Source organism: Capsicum annuum, chromosome 11 (assembly GCF_002878395.1).
Source record: "Capsicum annuum cultivar UCD-10X-F1 chromosome 11, UCD10Xv1.1, whole genome shotgun sequence".
NCBI lineage: Eukaryota > Viridiplantae > Streptophyta > Magnoliopsida > Solanales > Solanaceae > Capsicum > Capsicum annuum.
Genome location: NC_061121.1, coordinates 228,980,088 through 228,998,427, shown reverse-complemented (window position 1 = coordinate 228,998,427; position 18,340 = coordinate 228,980,088). Strand labels below are relative to the sequence as shown.

At 36.9% G+C, this 18,340-nt stretch overlaps 1 protein-coding gene across 3 annotated transcripts; it reads right to left on the bottom strand.

Annotated features, from left to right (window-relative positions):
* Positions 1-1,195: 1,195 nt before the first annotated feature.
* LOC107847809 (protein transport protein SEC24) lies at positions 1,196-17,467 on the bottom strand. Of its 3 annotated transcripts, XM_047399856.1 has the most exons (15): positions 17,027-17,467; positions 12,154-12,213; positions 9,889-9,942; positions 9,628-9,800; positions 9,319-9,505; positions 8,956-9,101; positions 8,725-8,879; positions 7,330-7,411; positions 7,129-7,244; positions 5,163-5,261; positions 4,468-4,591; positions 3,609-3,886; positions 1,948-2,162; positions 1,627-1,865; positions 1,196-1,546 (listed from the first exon to the last, which is right to left on the bottom strand). In XM_047399856.1, the coding sequence occupies exons 1-14, from the start codon at positions 17,352-17,354 to the stop codon at positions 1,654-1,656; spliced, it is 2,229 nt and encodes a 742-aa protein (XP_047255812.1). In that variant the 5' UTR covers positions 17,355-17,467; the 3' UTR covers positions 1,196-1,546; positions 1,627-1,653. The 3 variants fall into 3 exon arrangements, with proteins under 3 accessions (XP_047255812.1, XP_016547794.2, XP_047255813.1); XM_016692308.2 differs by having other exon boundaries at positions 1,196-1,865; XM_047399857.1 differs by lacking the exon at positions 17,027-17,467 and adding an exon at positions 15,301-15,415 and having other exon boundaries at positions 1,196-1,865.
* Between the last annotated feature and the right edge of the window lie 873 nt (positions 17,468-18,340).

Below are 18,340 nucleotides of genomic sequence, written 5' to 3'. Positions count from 1 at the left end.
ATACATCCAACGAATCTACATTTTTTCCTTTGTAAAGATATATAATTAGCTTCAGATATATTTTTTAGATATTGAATCTGTCGAGATACATAATTAGCTCCCGATACATCCAACGATGATACATAATTAGTTGGAATTTTTGTAATCACTTTATAATATGGGAATTTGTGTAAATATGATAAGTTAAGGTGTATGTTATTTTTCCAATATTTATTTGTAAATGGAAAACTTACCTAACGTAGAAAACATCTATACGTAATTGATTGCCGTAGCTAAGGTTTGAAATAATTACGATTCCCACATAAGATTTAAACTAATAGTAAATGTATATGTATTTGATGCCTCAAGTATTTTTGGTATGTTTTATGTCGTATATATTGTATATTTCATGTGTATGTGTGTATATATATTTCATATGTATACAATTATATAGTTTTCTAAGAGGCGGTAAACATAACATCTTAAATTTATCGATGAATTTCATTTAGACACTCGCACTCGCACTATAACATGTCTCGATAAAGAACCTAAACACATGATAAATTGTTTGTGTTCGATATTTTCATGCTAAATTTTGATTTTGTGGATCTTCAAGTGTCGATAATGTAGATAAGTTAACAGCTTAGCATACGTCACCTCCTTGAATTGCACGCATTAGCCTCAATAAAGTAAGACCTCAAGCTTGACGAACATGACATTTTTTTATGTAATTAACTTATCTATGTAAGGCGCTTATTAACTAATTTGGTTAGACCAACATGGGTTGTAGTGCAGTGGATGAGGCTGCTCCACCCTTAACCAGAGGTTGAGGGTTCAACCCTGGGTATGGAGAAAACTCTGTTGGGAGCGCTGCCACCTTAATGGACCCTGCAACGCGCAATTCGAATTAGTCGGGACTCCAATGCGGGCACTAGACATCGGATGGGAAACCAAAAATAAAACTAATTTGGTTAGAATGTTCGACGATTCTTAAACAAAACTGGTTATTTTCCCACAAAAAGGAAAAAACTGTAATCATTCATTACTAATTTAGACTAGATTTGTTTCAACACTCCATCTTGTACTTCAAAAGAACAAAACAAATGCACCAACAAACAACAATATACTCGGTGTAATCCCTCGAGTGGGGAATGAGAATAGGTAGAGCGTATGCAAACCTTACCCCTACTTCATAGAGATAAAACCATCGGCTAAGTAAAGCATATCAAAGCACCGGCTGTTTCCAATAAACCATCGGCTAAGTAAAACATATCAAAGCAGATTGAAAAAAACCTTGACAACAACAAAATTTTGTTTCAAAACACAGTTATTTATTCTATATTTAAGGTATCAAGCAACTCCCCACCCACCCCCCAAAAAAAAAAGTTTGAGCCACCTTTTGGTACAAATATTGAATGAGCAAATCTACTGTCTGAAGCTGAACCAGCAAACATATATAGATGAGGTCTTGGGGGTTGACATCGGTACAACTGCTCTGAGTAAGTCATAAGCGCTTGCTGCGATGCTACAAGTGACACTTTGTTGTGAAAGCTTTCATCACGCGAAGCTAAGAAATGCACATTTGTTCACTGATTGTCAACGACATAACTGTTTCTGGTCGAATTGTACAGTAAGTTCGGAGGTTACCTGCTTCCTCTCCGTCATGGATGCAACTTATTTCAGGTACTCCAATGTGCTTTGGTTAATCTCCTCGAGGAAAGAAACGAAACCCATGACACTTGTGAAGCCACTTCCTTCAACATCCTGTTCCTCTATAAGATAATTCTCAAACGCTGTTGCATCGTCCTGCCCTCCCTTGATAAATGAAAGTTTCGGTGTGATACATCTCTCTTGCTTCAGTTTGTTTATTGTTGTTCTCAGTAAACCTGGTTATCAACATCAAAGTTTCACATCTCAAAAATGCACCCACAATACGGTTCAAGTGATGAGAAGATATTAGTTACTTACAATCCTGAGGTGGTGGGAAAGGAAGAGAAGGGTCTGCCGTCGAAGCATAGAATACAATAAGATTTGTGAATGCATCAAGGAAAAATATCGGACTGCCACTTGTAATCAATGCAGCTCGGCTCAGGGAATGCCGAGGATATGCTTGTTTGTCCGGTGAGGCATATGAGGTCAACAATGGATATATAGCACGATTAAGAGAAGAAGGTTCTAGTGCACTGCATCAAAAGTCCAAAAAGTCGTTAACGATTAGATTTACCACCCATCACCCCAAAATACTCGTCAGCAAAACAAACTATCACCATATAAGGAGCTGCGGGCAGCAATTAAACATAATGTTGAAAGGCCATATTTTTTTTCTCTTCCTCTTTCTTTGAATGTAGTAATAATTACTACTCCAGCGATAGCATATAAAGTTCTCTTATGTACACCGCCATTATAAAGAGACTCAATGTACTGTTGAAGAGATGTTTAAGCAAAACACCAAAAGAAGTTACCATCTAATTTGACCGAATCTTTTGGAGAGTAAGATGTAAATACTACCCAAGGGTCGCTCCAGAGAATGATATTTCATTTTTTACTCTACCACAAGTTAATGAAGAACTTTGCGTCCTTATGCAGGAAAAAAAAGAGGTTTGGGCTATCACTAGGTCCAACGTGACCATACTAAAATCAGTACTAAAGGCGAAAGAAACTATAATTTGAAGAGCTTTGATCCCTTAATTCAGACTTTTTAAGTATTGCCGAAACCTCTTTAAGCATAATACTTGAGAGACTTCCGAAGAGATTTATATGTTCAAAACCACAGTTACATAGAAATCCTTATATATGGAAAGTGAAAAGTTACCAACGAATTATATGACATGTCACAATTCATGCATGATATTATCAACCATGCTTCTGTTAACCGGAGAAGGGAAGAGAAAAGTGAACACTTTTTCCCTTCTCATGTTTGGTTTAAGAACCGTGGAGAGAGATAATTTCCCTTTTGGGTCCACCAACATGTCCTCCCTTGAATTGTGAGGGGCCCACAATCTCCAAAAAGAACAATTCAGTCCCCAACTATTTATCTGGCCCCTTTTCCTTAGACTAAGGTAGTTCATCACTCTCTCACTCTTTACCCGAGGTCTTCAAAGTCTTTCGGATATATGTTTTTTCATAGACACTGAACTCCCAACTTAAAAAAGCATAGTGCCATCTGATAACAATGTCATGGAGCAGATTTGTCTAAAAGTTCCTCTCTTTTTTTAGAAAAGTAGTTGTCTAAATCTCCCTTACATTGCTTCTGCTAGCATCCTTTCAGGTCATGGATCGGTTCGTTGCTACTCTTTTCCTTCTTTCTACTTACCTTTTCTCTTCCTTCCCTTAGTTTCCAAACACACGGTTTAACCTAACGAATGCATCCGGCATATCTTATTCCCAGTTGAAACTTAAAACAAATAGTCAGTAGCTAAATTAACTTTTCGAATATCATAATTAATTTTTCGAATGTCATAATCTCTTCCCTCCCTCCAATATCACCCCCTATTACTCCCTTCCCCACTAACCCCCCAAAAGACGGAGGAATTATTTTTTTGGCTAACAAAAGACTGAGGAATTAAATAGATGAAACTCTAATAATATGAGCTATGAAATTAAATAACCCACTTGGGATATATGAATACCTAAAAAGACACTGAAGATATATTCGGTAGTCAGGATGCACGCCTTCTTCGTGTAAACGGAGAAGAGGATTTCGTAATAGAGCAAAAACCAAGCGGGGTAAAGGCTGCAGTTGAGGACATTGAGAGAATGCAACATCAATGTGAACGCCAGTCGAACCTCCATGCCCAGACTGGATAAGTTTGCAAGCATCATTATACTGAGCCGTAAGAACAACAAGCCAATCATGAAGTAACATTCTGCCCTCTCGAACGCCTTGCTCCAACGAGGCCTGGATAACCTGAGAACAAGGAAAATTATTCAGCACAAGTAAAGAGTAAACTTAACCTCCAATTAAGAAAGCATGATTTGGTATATTAATAATAATGGGCCAACTATAGTATATAAATCAAACATACCATTACCAGTTTCAAAAAAAAAAGTATAGCAATTAAACAAGGAGAGCACATGATGTGTTTGATCTTATACAGATAAACTCAACCAAATACCTTTAGCTTACAACTTGATTTGAGGCATTTCAAGAGTTCCTATCATTTTATCATATATTTGCCTATGACTGAAAGAACTTTTTTGCGTAAAGTTTGTAATCAATCTTCCAGATTGTGATATCAATGCACTGACAGGTATCACCCAGAATGAATTTTGGTTGTTATATTGGAAAAAGGTTGAGCTCTTAAAGTCTAATTTCCAACTGATCAAACAGTTGGCGAGGTTTTCAAATCAATGCATGGAGGTAAACTACCAAAAGTGCAGCAAGTTCATCATAATTTGATGTATCTTCACTTCTGCAGATCAGATACTCAAGTTAATAGCCCCGATGAATTTGCATTACAGTGAAATATGAAGCCAAGTAAGACATACCTTGTGAACAAGTAACAAAAGCACCACCTCAGAATCAACAGAGTCATAAATCTCATTTATGCTATGAGCTACTCCAAGCTGAAGAGTTCGAATCCTTAATCTCCTTTTGAGAGAATGCATTGCTCTGCACAACACATACAAAAGATGATTCAAAAGGGTATCCACCAGAAAAAGAAAAACAAAAGGAGTTATCCCGACATTATAGAAAAAGTTCTAGAATTAAAAAGAAAAAGAAAGTAAAGAGAAACCAAAGTAATGCAACATAACTAAGAAGTAGCCAGATCCAACTGCAATTCCAACAGACATTATTTTCAGAATTCTCTACTTCTAGAACCACCATCTCTTTGCTGTAATAAGTACTTTGTTCACTTACATAATCTTACATTGAATCAACTTTTAAATTGGGAAACAAAGAGATGCCAACGGTGACTCCTCAAATATCCATTGCTAAAAAATTTAAAGCACCCCAACAAGGAAACGTAAACTAGAACCAAACTTTTGCCAAGCCACTTGTCCAGATTCAAAATATAATGACATACTTTATGGTTCTTGTGTGTTTTTTTTTTTTGAGTTCTACTAGGTGAATGAATACTCATATTTATAAATGAATAAATAAGAAGCATGTTAGTTTGATGGTCACTGCTACCTGAAAGACAGTAAAGAAGCAAAAAAGTCGGTAGTAAGAACACTTTTACCTTCTTGTGGAATTTGATCCTGCATTTGCAAGTTCATCTGGTGGGACAACAACAGTATACTGAAAAGCAATTTGCAGCATAGGCAATTCTGAAGTATGCCTGCAGCAGAAAACCGTTCTTGTATAATTCGTGAAAAGCTGGATCACACAAAGGATTTTCACTGACATTGGCAAAAATTAATGCTTACAAGATGCAATGGAACACATAAAGAAATTGGCAAACAAAGAAGATAAATCTGATGAACTTTGAAAATGATAATAGTTATCAACATGGAGAGCAACCCACCCACCCACCTACCCACACAGAAATTTAAAATTTTTAAGTGCAAGAAGTTATTCCATTTCCCCACATGATATTTGACTCCAATAATGGCAAAGTACTAGTTTATAGTTCAACATAGCAAATACCGCTTCAATGTCACAATCTGACAGTATTTACGAAATACAAAGTGCATAGATTCTGTTATCGGTCCTAAGCCGGGGGTCTATCGGAAACAGCCTCCTACTTCACCTGAGATAGTGGTATGGTCTGCGTACACTTTACCCTCCCTAGACCCCACTATGTGGGAATACACTGCGTATGTTATTGTTGAAAGTGCATAGATTGTGGGAAAAAGAAGTGCAGATATTTAGAACTAATTTGGCTTTGGATGTTAAACTGGTGGTCCTCGCAAGGAATATTAAAGTAGTTATCAAAAATAGGTATACGAAATGTGGGCTTCTTCACTTGGCCCACAACAAGGGAGTGATATATGTCGATCATCTCCTTCTTCATTATCATGTGGCCTCAAGATTATAGTAGAAACTTCTGAATTTTTATTTTTTTCTGTGGAATAACTTGTGTACCTCTCTACCTCACCTCTGAGGTAGTGGTATGGACAACATACATTCTACCCTCCCTGGACCTCACTTGTGAGAGTATACTGGGTATGTTATTGTTGTTGGAATAACTTGCTTGATGTGTCAGTCACCGTGAAAGAACTGTTGTTCAGTTGGAATTATGGAAGGTTGGAGACGCAAGGCATGGACATTGCTCCACTTAGCAATTATATGGATTCTTTGGAGGAAAGGAATAGTAGAGCTCTTCTTTTAGTTACCAACAACAACAACAACAACAACAACAACAAACCCAGTATATTCCCACCTAGTGGGGTCTGGGGAGTGTAGAATGTACGCAGTCCATACCACTACCTCTAAAGAAGTAGAGAGGTTGTTTCCGATAGACCCACTACCTCTTTTAGTTACCCTCATTTCAAAAAAAAAGAAAGCACTTCTTTTAGTTACCCCGTTTCAAAAAAAAGGAATAGTAGAGCTTTTGGAAGTACAGAGATGAACTTTGTACAGTTGAGGAATAGTCTCTTATCATGTTTCTTTGGTGCACCGATGAGATTCCTTTTTGTATAGATAATTGTGTGTCAGTCATAGAAAATCATATTTATTCGCAAGTTTCCTTCTTTTGATATACTTCTTGTATACAAAGTGTCTTAGTGCCCAAACATTTAACGAAATTATCACTTTATGAAAACACAAAATTGTTTTTTGTAGAGAATGATACATCCTATATTGAATTAAAATTGTATAGTAAATATAATTTGACAAACTAGTCTAAGTTATATACACAATGTTATCTTAGAACCATGTCTAACATTTTGAGAATGCACCAAAATCAAAAGTGAGATATTGGAATGGAGAAAATAATACTTCTGAGATGTCAGCAAGACTAACATACAGCTTTGCTAAAGGGGCCAATAGCACTACTTTTATCAAATGTATTTTCTAATGTAGAGAAATTTAGAATAAATTCTCTAGCCAAGCATAGTTCCACGTAATCTTTGTGTAACATGAAACAACAACAACAACAACAACAAACCCAGTGTAATCCCACCAAGTGGGGTCTGGGGAGTGTAACATGAAACAATGAGCATAAAACTTAATTGGGAAAAGGAGACAGGTAGGAGATGTATTACCTGGAAAATCCAACATTATTCGCAAATTCAAAATCGTATGCATACGTAGCGAAAGAATCACAACAAATTATATGTTGGACATTTTCGTATTGTGGATCTGGGAAGAAATGCCCATACTGTTGGGAATAGCACAAGTATTATGAGCCAATCGAGATGGCAGAATAAGAATCAGTGGAATAAAAATGCTAGAAGAAATCTTACAGAATGACTCGGTTGAAATTCAGACGAAGTCCTCAGCCTAAGGACACAATTGAAAGCATATGGTCGACTTAACATGCGGTACCTGTCAGAATATCATTCTAGTGTTATGTAAACAGATTAACGTAACCCCTGAAACAAAAAAAAATGCTTATTACTAGTGTGTTAATTTTATACTGTTATCAACCAGTTATTTACTCAACAAATGACATGCAACCTAATTCATCCTTCAGGTATGACCTAGGGCTTATAAACATCCTTCATATCAATATCCCATTAACACAATCCCTCAGATTCGCAAAACTTAACAGGAAATATCATCGTTTAATTTTTCCATAGGGAAAACACCTAGATCTCACAAATCTGCTCTCCTGCTTTCTCTTTGTTCTTTTTTTTTTCCACTGTCACTTGTACATATATGATTTGAACTTGAGTTATATTTTCCAAACAATCCGTCATCCATTATTTGCACATGAAAATCGCCAATTCACAATCTGAAATCCCACAAGAACAGAGAGAACAAAACTAAAACTGAAACTCAGATTAAAAGAAGGACAACCAGGTGCACTAAGCTCCCGCTAAAACTGAAACTCAGATATGTCAAAAAATATTCAGCCACTAATCCCCCAACACAAGAAAGAGCAAGAAACTGTTCCAAAGTGAAAAAGTGCTCTGAGTTAGCTAAACCCAAAAGCCATATGACTGCTTTTCCCACATAAGAAGCACACATTAGAAGAAAAGTAAAGCCAGTCGATAAACAACAAAAAACCATTCAACACCAGCAGGCCCACCATCCTTATAAGATCAAAAAAAACTAAAATAACAAAAAACCCCACAATGAAAAGCCTAGGAGTATGACACATATCCCTAAAATATCACAGCAGAACCCTGAATTGCAAATCCAACTTAAGCAATTACCAGCACATCTTTATATTGGGGAGTCCTATTTGAAGTAGAATCAAGGCACAATCATGGAAAAGAGCTACATCGAGAAGGATCTTAGGTTGCCCTAATTTGAGGGTTGAGAGAGGTTGGCACACAGTTGAACCTCCTAATTCGAATCCCTATTTGATGCATGCACGAATTAGAAAGGGGAAATATAAGTGTGCATATTGGTTAAAGTTAAACCAAGAAAGCTTGTTTGGCAAGAAAAGAGATACAACTGGATATTCTGCAGATTGTCACGGTAAAGCGAAGCCAAAGTGCTACTTTTTTCAACAATGGATTAGATTTTATGGACAGCGTCCAGCAGGACACTTTCATTACAAGCCATGGTGTGTTCATCAAAAAGAGACAGAAAATTTAATCAAGGGGAGTTTTGAGTACAGTTCCACAAAAATTAGATTTAAAAATTCACCTACACTACATATTCATAGTAACAAGAAGTAGTATACTCACATGTCTTGAGGAAGTGTGGAGTCATCAGTGCTCGTATACAAAAATAAGGAGCCTCCACTCTCAATACTCAGAAACTTCAGCGATGCTAAATCAGTATACTCATTTGTCACAGCAAATATGTCTACACAAACACCTGATTGAACAGCCACAGCAGCCTATTGAAATATATTTTAATGCTTAATGTTCAAATGTAAATTAGCTAAATCAATAAGTCACAAATTATGCTAGTACCAGATCTTTATAGAATGGAGTTTGTTCAGGAAGTAAGGCTCGATCCGCATCCTCTCGTCTACTAGCGTACTGCTCTCCATACCGTCTTGTATCTAGCTGGCCGGCTCCAATGTCAGGAGCGCCAGAAAGAAATGCAAAAACTCTAGCTGCATTTTTTCAATTGTTGAAACAGGGGAAACAACAACAAAGACACTGAGTATTTATAACTTTGAGCAAGATACTATGGAACTACTATTTTAGTGGAAACGTTCTTAGATTGATGTCCACACTGGAAAAGGCTGATCAAAACGGTAATGGAAACCTAACTAGAGGTGCATCATTCACTGTAACTTACACAAAGAAAGAAGTGTGAAATTTCCATACCTAATGCAAATGTATTTCCATATTCTGATCCAAGATAATTGAAAAGGGATTCCATTGCAGATCCAAAACCCCTTCCGCCCAGAAAAACTCCATCCAACCCTTGACCCGCACCTGATGTCCTTTCCCATGAAGTAATCGGCCTCAAAGTTTCAAGTGCTGATGTTATGCGGTCCTTACAGGTATCCACCTACAATAAATCACTGATTTAGGGCTACTGCATGCTCATCCATTTTGACATTGAAAAAGGGAACGCCTTCACACTCTAAATAGAAAAAGAAAAGCATTTGGAAAGAAATCAACCAAACATACTGGAGCTAAAAATGAAGATAGGGGCATAACATCCTGAAGTTCCATAGACACGGTACCATCAGAATCATGAGGAATGAAAACATTCTTCACCACTGGAATGGGGCCTTGAACATCATACAAACCTATTTTATGGCTGAATGTGGCCAGGCCAAATAGTGATCCAGGCCCAAGAGCTTGATCAAAAGACAAAGAAAACAAAATTAATCTTCCCTCTAGTAGAGATTCTAAACTTACTACTCAAAAGATTCATCAATAACCAACCTTCTAAAGCAGCTAAAAGAGCACTTTTAACAAGTTCCAAAAACTCCTCCGATGCTGCATCAGAACTTAACACCAGTTAATCAATAATACCAACATTCTCCAAATCCACTTACCACAAACTGCATCAGTTCTTAATGTAAAACCTAAAAGATAGTTCTCAATGATCAACAAAAATACAGGCGCAAAGTGAATAGTGATGTCAATAAAATTTAACTATGAAGGTGTATACACACATATATGCATTAATATTACATGTGCCTGAGTGTGCTTATGATAAAAGAAATTAAATGAAAGCCAGAGCTGAAACTTCTCGGCCGCATGTTGCTGATCTAGCTTTTAAGACAAAAATCCAGCTTCCATTATTTTGACTTAGCACACTGAAAACAACAATCTGTAGCAAAAATTTCCAATTCAACAGTCAACACTGAGATTTTAGGTTCTTTTGGGAAGTTAACCAAGCACATCTAAAAGACTAAAGGCAAATCAAACAAGTATTGAGAACTGAGTGTGCCTATGATAAAAGAAATTAAATGAAGGCCAGGGCTGAAACTTCTCGGCCGCATGTTGCTGATCTAGCTTTTAAGACTAAAATCCAGCTTCCATTATTTTGACTTAGCACACTGAAAACGATAATCTGTAGCAAAAATTTCCTATTCAACAGTCAGCACTGAGATTTTAGGTTCTTTTGGGAAGTTAACCAAGCACATCTAAAAGACTGAAGGCAAATCAAACAAGTATTGAGATAATTTTCTAATAAAAATTCGTAAATAAAGCACTTGATCAATGCACAATAATAGCATGACAGAGATATGATATTCAAAAGAAATAAGCCAATAACAAACAGCTGTGAAATGGACAAGCTAAGTGGTTCCTAAAATTGCTGGACCTGGCTCAGAGTTTACATTGTACACAACTGAACATATTTTATCCATAACTTCTATAACATTCTTCCCATGTCTTGGATATGATATTTAACAAGCCAATATTGTTAAAAAAAAGAATATTTGACAAGCCAATAAAAGCAAACAGCTACCAAATGAATACCCTTTTCTGGATAAAGCTATGAAAGGAATACCCATATGCATATGCTCAGTGATTCCTAAAATTGACAGAACCTGACATATACTTCAAGGATGTGCACAAATGAAAAATATCTTATCCATGAAAATAATTTGAATACCACATCCTTCAACATGAGTTGCACATATGATACTCAGATCTATATGACAGAACAGCTATGAAATCAATATGATGAGTGAGATATCCTTGATAGGAATAAAGTTTGTTCATGAAAAGTATATAAGCCAATACAGGTTTGTTTCCTAAATTAATGAAGGTGGAATTTAACTGCTCTATCTTTCTTATTTTTTTTTATAAGGTAAATAATTTTATTAAATTTGGTGGGAACCCCGTATACATATACCAAAGTAGGAGAACCTACACCAAAATATGGTTCTCAATAAAAGAGGTCCGATCCTCTATACAAATTGGGCCCTCACAAGTACACCAAAAGTAAACTAGGTACAAAAGACTACTCTTTAATTTTGCGAAATCAAGTTCCACCCCTTAGAAGAGAGATCCACCAACACTTACATTTTTTTTTGAGAAGGTAACATCCACCAACACTTACATATAAAAATGAGTGAGAAAAGAGACTCACAAACTAGTTCTCGAATTTCATGTAAATTGCCTAATCTCTCCTCCATGATTGAACAAAATAGTTTACCAGATATAAATAAACATTTGTCATAAACTATGAAAATTTTATCTTCGTCTTAGTTTTCATCAGTAACATAAAAGCATACCACCTATGGAGGAATGCTTGTAGCTAAGTCTCTAGGCATAACAATAGAGTTCTCAACTAAAACTTTCAAAATACTTTATAATGTTGAGATGTGACATTTATGCTTTACAAATTCCTAACAAGCCATAGCACTTCAAATTCTCTCAAGAACTCAACGAGGCACAACCCATTCCCATAAACCTCAACAAAACAACTGAGTTCTGATTGATTTGGGCCAATTAATACCTAGACTTTTAAAAAAAAAAAAAGTTTTACTTGGATGCTACATAGAATTGTACCACAAACCACATTTGTAACTTAAAACATTTCAGCAAATTATCAATCAATAAACAAAATTTCATCAAAATCAAAGTCAGAAACATTCCTTCAGTGCTCAGAAAAAAAAACAAGGCATAGTCCTTACATCAAATCAAAGCAATAATAGTGTGCATCTGAATTTCCAAAATTACCCAGAAACTTACAAGAAAGATCAACAGCTGCTACATAAACAGGCCGTGCCTGCATTTCCTCAGATTCTTCCACTACACCATCCAAAAACAAATAAATTAAAAAGGGTGCATCTGAATTTCCAAAATTACATAAAAGGGTATCTTCAAATACAAAAATTCACATGGGGTTACCCAAAAACCAGATTCACAGTAAAGGGTGTCCCAATCTATGTTAGGCGGACTCTTTAAAAATGCTGCCGCACCCGTGCCGGATTCTCCAAAAAATACACATTTTGGGAGTATCCAACACGCACCCATCGGCATTTTTGAAGAGTACGAGCAACATAGATTTGAACTGTACGCTTATTGGCAATTCAAAAGGATGCATCTTAAGTTCATAAATTACATAAAAGGGTGTCTTCAAATACAAAAAATCACATCAAAGGGTCCCCAAAAAAACAGTGTTACAGTAAAGGGTGTCTAAATTGAACAGTACCAGGGAATTCAAGAACAATACAAGGAACAAAAATCACATCAAAGGGGTATCCAGAAAACAAGATTTACAGTAAAGGGTGTCTGAATTGAACACATACTAGGCAATGGTTCCTAGGTCAATAAAGGAACAAAAACTTCAGATCAAAGGGGTAACCAAAATAACAGATTTACAGTAAAGGGTGTCTGAATTGAACACTTACTAGGCAATTGAAGGTCAATAAAGGAACAAAAATTCACGTCAAAGGGGTACCCAAAAAAATACAATAAAGGGTGTCTAAAGTGAACACCTACTGTGCAAATCAAATAGAATGCATGAAAATGAATAATCTCAATAGATATCCTCTCAGCGCACTTTAGCAAGGCAGCTAAAATGCACTGAAGGGACATTTCACCATGGAACGGCATCTACACTCCAGTAAGGGAACAGTATCAGCAAGGAAATTAGTCACCTCAGAGATCGGAAGGGGTCTTGCAGACTGTCCACCAACATATTTCGTGGATTACTACCTGCTCCATTCCGATCCATAGATGAACAGGTTGAGGAAGGCAAATCTAATTCTAATTCCCAAATGTCTATGCAGTTGGAACCATATGGTGGTAGGACTACTGCATCACAACCGGCGATGCAACAACATACCCAATGTGGTCCCACAAAGTGGGGTCTGGGAGGAAGAGGGCACAAAGACCTTGCCTTTGCCTCAGAGGTGAGGTAGAGAGGCTACTTCCGATAGACCCCCGATTCAGGGACAAAAAAGGCTAGAAAAAAGACATAATAGAAGTACAAAAGACAACAAATAGTAACAAAACAACAGATAGTAACAAACAGTACTACAACAAAATAATACAACAATCGAACTACACAAAACAATAGATATTGACATAGACCAAAAAACAAGAAACTACAAAGTAGTCTACAACTACTAGTAAAGGCAACAAGAGAATGTACTCCTATCTACTACTAGTATGGACGCACTCCTACTGACTACCCTTCTACCATAATACGTATCCTCCACACCTTCTTGTCTAAAGTCATGTCCTAGGTAAGCTGCAACTGTGCGATGTCCTCCACACAGGTGATGCATCGTTTGCAATTTTCAGAGTGGGTACTTCAACCTAACCTACGCCGGTGGAACCAAAGGAGTACCAAGGAAAATAGAACTGCCCAAAAAGGTAATATTCTCTCCTATATTCCTCCATGTACCAGGGATGGTCGGACGTGTGTCAGTATTATTGAAGATGATCTGAAGGAACAGGACGACTACTGGAGTCAGCTCTTATAGCCATAGAGTTTGTAACCGGCAATACACAATACCTGAAAACAATGGAGAATAATTTCCTAAACAATTGGGAATTTGTAGCTCCTCCTCAGATTATGCTGCCTGACGCATGCCGAGGGTTACTTTGTTTTCGCTTTGAATCCACGAATGATGGTGAAAGGATGATGCAAGTTGGCCCCTACACATTTCACAACAAATCTTTCGTTCTTCAGCACTGAGAGACAAAGTTTGAGATTGATCCGAATTGTATCATTACCATTCCCCTTTGGGTCACCTTGCATAGGCTACCCGTTGGGTACTGGTAGTGAAGCTCTTAGTAAGGTTGCATGTGCGAGAGGGAGACCACTTTATACCGATCAATATACGGATCAATTTGCAGCATCTACGTCCAGGATCTAGCACTTATTGATGAGATGCGAAACAGGAGGTTTTGAGACAAATCAGGGAAGAGGTTTCCAAAACTGAGTACTTGGAGTGCAAGATCAGTGATGTGTCTCATGAAGTGGACATGGATGTGATGCTTCATCCTCGGTTCATCCCCAAGAGAGCTAGTTGTAAGAATCTGAGATCTGTTATCCAAGGTAATGGGGAGAATAAGGAGGATGTTACGCATCGTATTGGGACAGGGTCGATGAAATGATGAAATGGAGTCTCGGTTCTGGTGTCCTGTGTGACAAGAATCTCTCACCGATCCTTAAAGGTAAGTTCTACAGAGTGGTGGTTAGATCGACTTGTTATATGGGGCAAAGCGCTGGCCAATCAAGAAATCTCATGTCTAGAAGATGAGTGTAGAAGAGATGAGGATGTTGACGTCGACGTGTGAGATTACCAAGAAGGTTAAGATTAGGAATGATACTATTCAAGCATCGGAAGTAGCGGCGCCAGTGGAGGATAAGATGTGGGAAGTAAGGTTAAGATGATTTGGCCATTTAAAGAGGAGATGTCTGGATGCACCAGTAAGGGAGTGCAAAAAGTTCGTAGTCGAAGGCTTGAGAAGGGGTAGGGGTAGGCTTCAGAAGTATTGAGTGAGGTGATTAGGCAGGATATGCCGCACCTTAAGCTCACCGAGGATAGGACCCTTGATAGGAGGATGTGGAGGTCGAGAATTGGGATAGTAGGTCAGTAGGTAGTCGAGTGCCTTGCTTTCCCATTCCTGGAATATTTGCTATAGTCTTGTATCCTGTAGTTTGGTATTCTTAGATTTTTATTCCTATTGCCTATTGGTACCCAAAAAAAACAGAATTTACAGTAAAGGGTATCTGAATTGAACACTCAATGGGCAATTCACATCCAAAATACAAGATTTACAATAAAGGGTATCTGAATTGAGCAATTAACGGGCAATTGACATCAAAGGTGCCCAAATAAACCATATTTACAATAAAGAGTATATAAATCAAACACTTAATGGGCAATTCAAGGTCAATAAAGGAACAAAAATTCGCATCAAATGGGTACCCAAAACACCATATTTGCAGTAAAGGACATCTGCATTTCCAAATTTGCATAAAAGGGAATCTTCAAATACAAAATTCAATACAAATTTATAGTATAGGGTGTCTAAATCAGTTACTTACTAGGCAATTCAAGGTCAATAAAAGAACAAAATTTCACATCAAAGGGGTACCAAAAACACCATTTTTACTTAAAGGGCATCTGAATTTCCAAATTGCATTAGAGGGTATCTGAATTGAACACTTACTAGGCAATTCAAGGTCAAAAAAGGAAAACACATTTTCCGGACAAGAATCGAGTAACGAATAACAAGCAACAGCCTGAGTATCAAGTCCATTGAGTGTACCACAAAGTGAACAGGTCCAAGCCCATTGTTCTTGTTCACAATACGTATTTTTCTTTTTATTTTGAAACTGGTAACTTCACAATACGTATTATAATACGCTCAACAATTCTCACATCAAATGGATACCCAAAATACCAGAGTTACAATAAAGGGTGTCTAAAATGATCACTTACTGAGCAATTCCAGGTCAAAACAGGAACAATAATTCACATCAAACGGGTATCACCTAAAAAACAAGATTTACAGTAAAGGGTGTCTGAAATGATCAGCTACTGGGCAATTCAAGGTCAATAAAGGAACAAAATTCACATCAAATGGATACCAAAAACACCATATTTACAGTAAAGGGCATCTGAATTTCCAAATTTGCATAAAAGGGAATCTTCAAATACAAAAATTCAAACCTAATTTACATAAAAGGGTGTCTAAATCAAACACTTACTAGGAAATTCACATCAAATGAGTACCCAAAACACTATATTTACAATAAAGGGCATCTGAATTTCCAAAATTACATAAACGGGTATCTTCCAATACAAAATTTACAGTAAAAGGCATCTGCATTGAACACTTACTAGGCAATACAAGGTCAATAAAGGAGGACACATTTTCCGGGCAAGATTCTGGTAACGAATAACGAGCAACAGCCTGATGATCAAGTCCATTAAGTGTACTACAAAGTGAACAAGTCCAAGCCCATTGTTCTTGCTCACAATACGTATTTTTTATCAAGTAAAAGATTTAATTGTTAATAACAAGGGCATCTTGGCCGTATACAAGGGGTATATGAAAAAAGAAAAGACCTACAAGATATGGTTCTCTCCAAAAGACACCCAATCCTCTATACAAACAGGAACTACAATATGACCTACAAGATATGGTTCTCTCCAAAAGACACCCAATCCTCTATACAAACAGGAACTACAATATGTATTATAATACGCCCAACAATTCTCACATCAAATGGGTGCCCAAAATACCTGATTTACAATAAAGGGTGTCTAAAATGATCACTTACTGGGCAATTCCAGGTCAATAGAGGAACAAAAATTCGAACCAAATGGGTACCCAAAACACCATATTTACAGTAAAGGGCAACTGAATTTCCAAAATTACACAAGAGGGTATCTTCCAATACAAAATTTCACATCAAAGGAGTAACCAAAAAAACAAAATTCACAATAAAGGGTACTGAATCAAACACTTACCAAGCATTCCAGGTCAATAGAGGAACAAAAATGCACATCAAAGAGGTACACAAAATACAAAATTGAACACACATTTCCAAAATTACATAAAAGGGTATCTTAAATTACAAAAATCAAACACTTACTGGGCAATTCAAGGTCAATAAACGAAGACACATTCTCCGGGCAAGATTCAGGTAACGAATAACGAGCAACAGCCTGAGTATCAAGTCCATTAAGTGTACCACAAAGTGAACAAGTCCAAGCCCATTGTTCTTGCTCGCAATACGTATTATAATACGCCCAACAATTCTCACATCTCGGTAATAAATGACCGTCCGATCCATAAACCGGTGGATTTCCATTCTCATCCTTTGTAGAAAACGGTGAAATTGTTACACCCCATAGTATGCCTGACTCTTCTAGTGCATCGTTGTCAACTGGGAACCGGGTGATTGTTGCACGCGCCGCCATTAGAGCGCGTGAGTATAGAGGTGGTGAAAGTGAAAATGGAGAAAATGTTTGGGGTTTTTGTGTGGGGTGGAGGGGAGGGGGGAAGGATGGGTGTAGGATAAGGGCGTGCGCACTGGTAGTTTATTTTAGTGAGAGGGGTTTCTTAATTTTTCGTTGGCTTCACACGTGTAACTAACCAATGGTTATTTGACACGTAGGATTCCTACGTGGAGGCAGCCACGTGTGATTTAGTGGGTCGGGTTTTGGGCTTCTCTTTTAGAACTCCTACAAAATTAGCCTGTGTTGGTCATCCTTATTCATTGAAAAGTACCAAGGGGTCGTTTTCGTAATTGATTTGAAGGTGAGTTATGAAGACATTAAGGGGTCGTTTGGTAGAGTGTATTGAAAAAATATAATGCATGTATTAGTTAATGTGTATTATTAATACATTGTTTGGTACTTTTTTTCCTTTATGTATAACTAACATTAGTTATACACTCTATTTTGTATTAAAGTGTGTATTAGCAATACACTCCATTTCTTATGTATTAGTAATACAAAGACTTTTAACACATGTATTAGCTTATAAAATGACCTTAATACTCCTCAATTTCTCTCTCATAATATTCACAATTTCTTTTCCCGACATTTTAATTTTCAACCTCAAAACATTTCACAATTTTTTTCCCGCTATTTTAATTTTCAACATCAAAACATTTCACAATTTCTTTTCCCACCATTTTAATTTACAACAATGGATAGTTGATTTAAATAACCTCAACATATTTTTTCTTTGCTTCGAGGGTCTTTAAAAAGATTAAAATAAATTCTTGAGACTATTCGTTAATTTTACATCTTGTATTTTATTTTTTTCGACTTCGTTAATCCGTCGGCGTAATATTTCATGCGCAAAGCCGAAGATAATTAATCCAAAATCTCTATATACTAGTTCAACAATGCTAATTATATTTGGGATGACCAAAAAACTTTGTTGCAAAAAAAGTGTA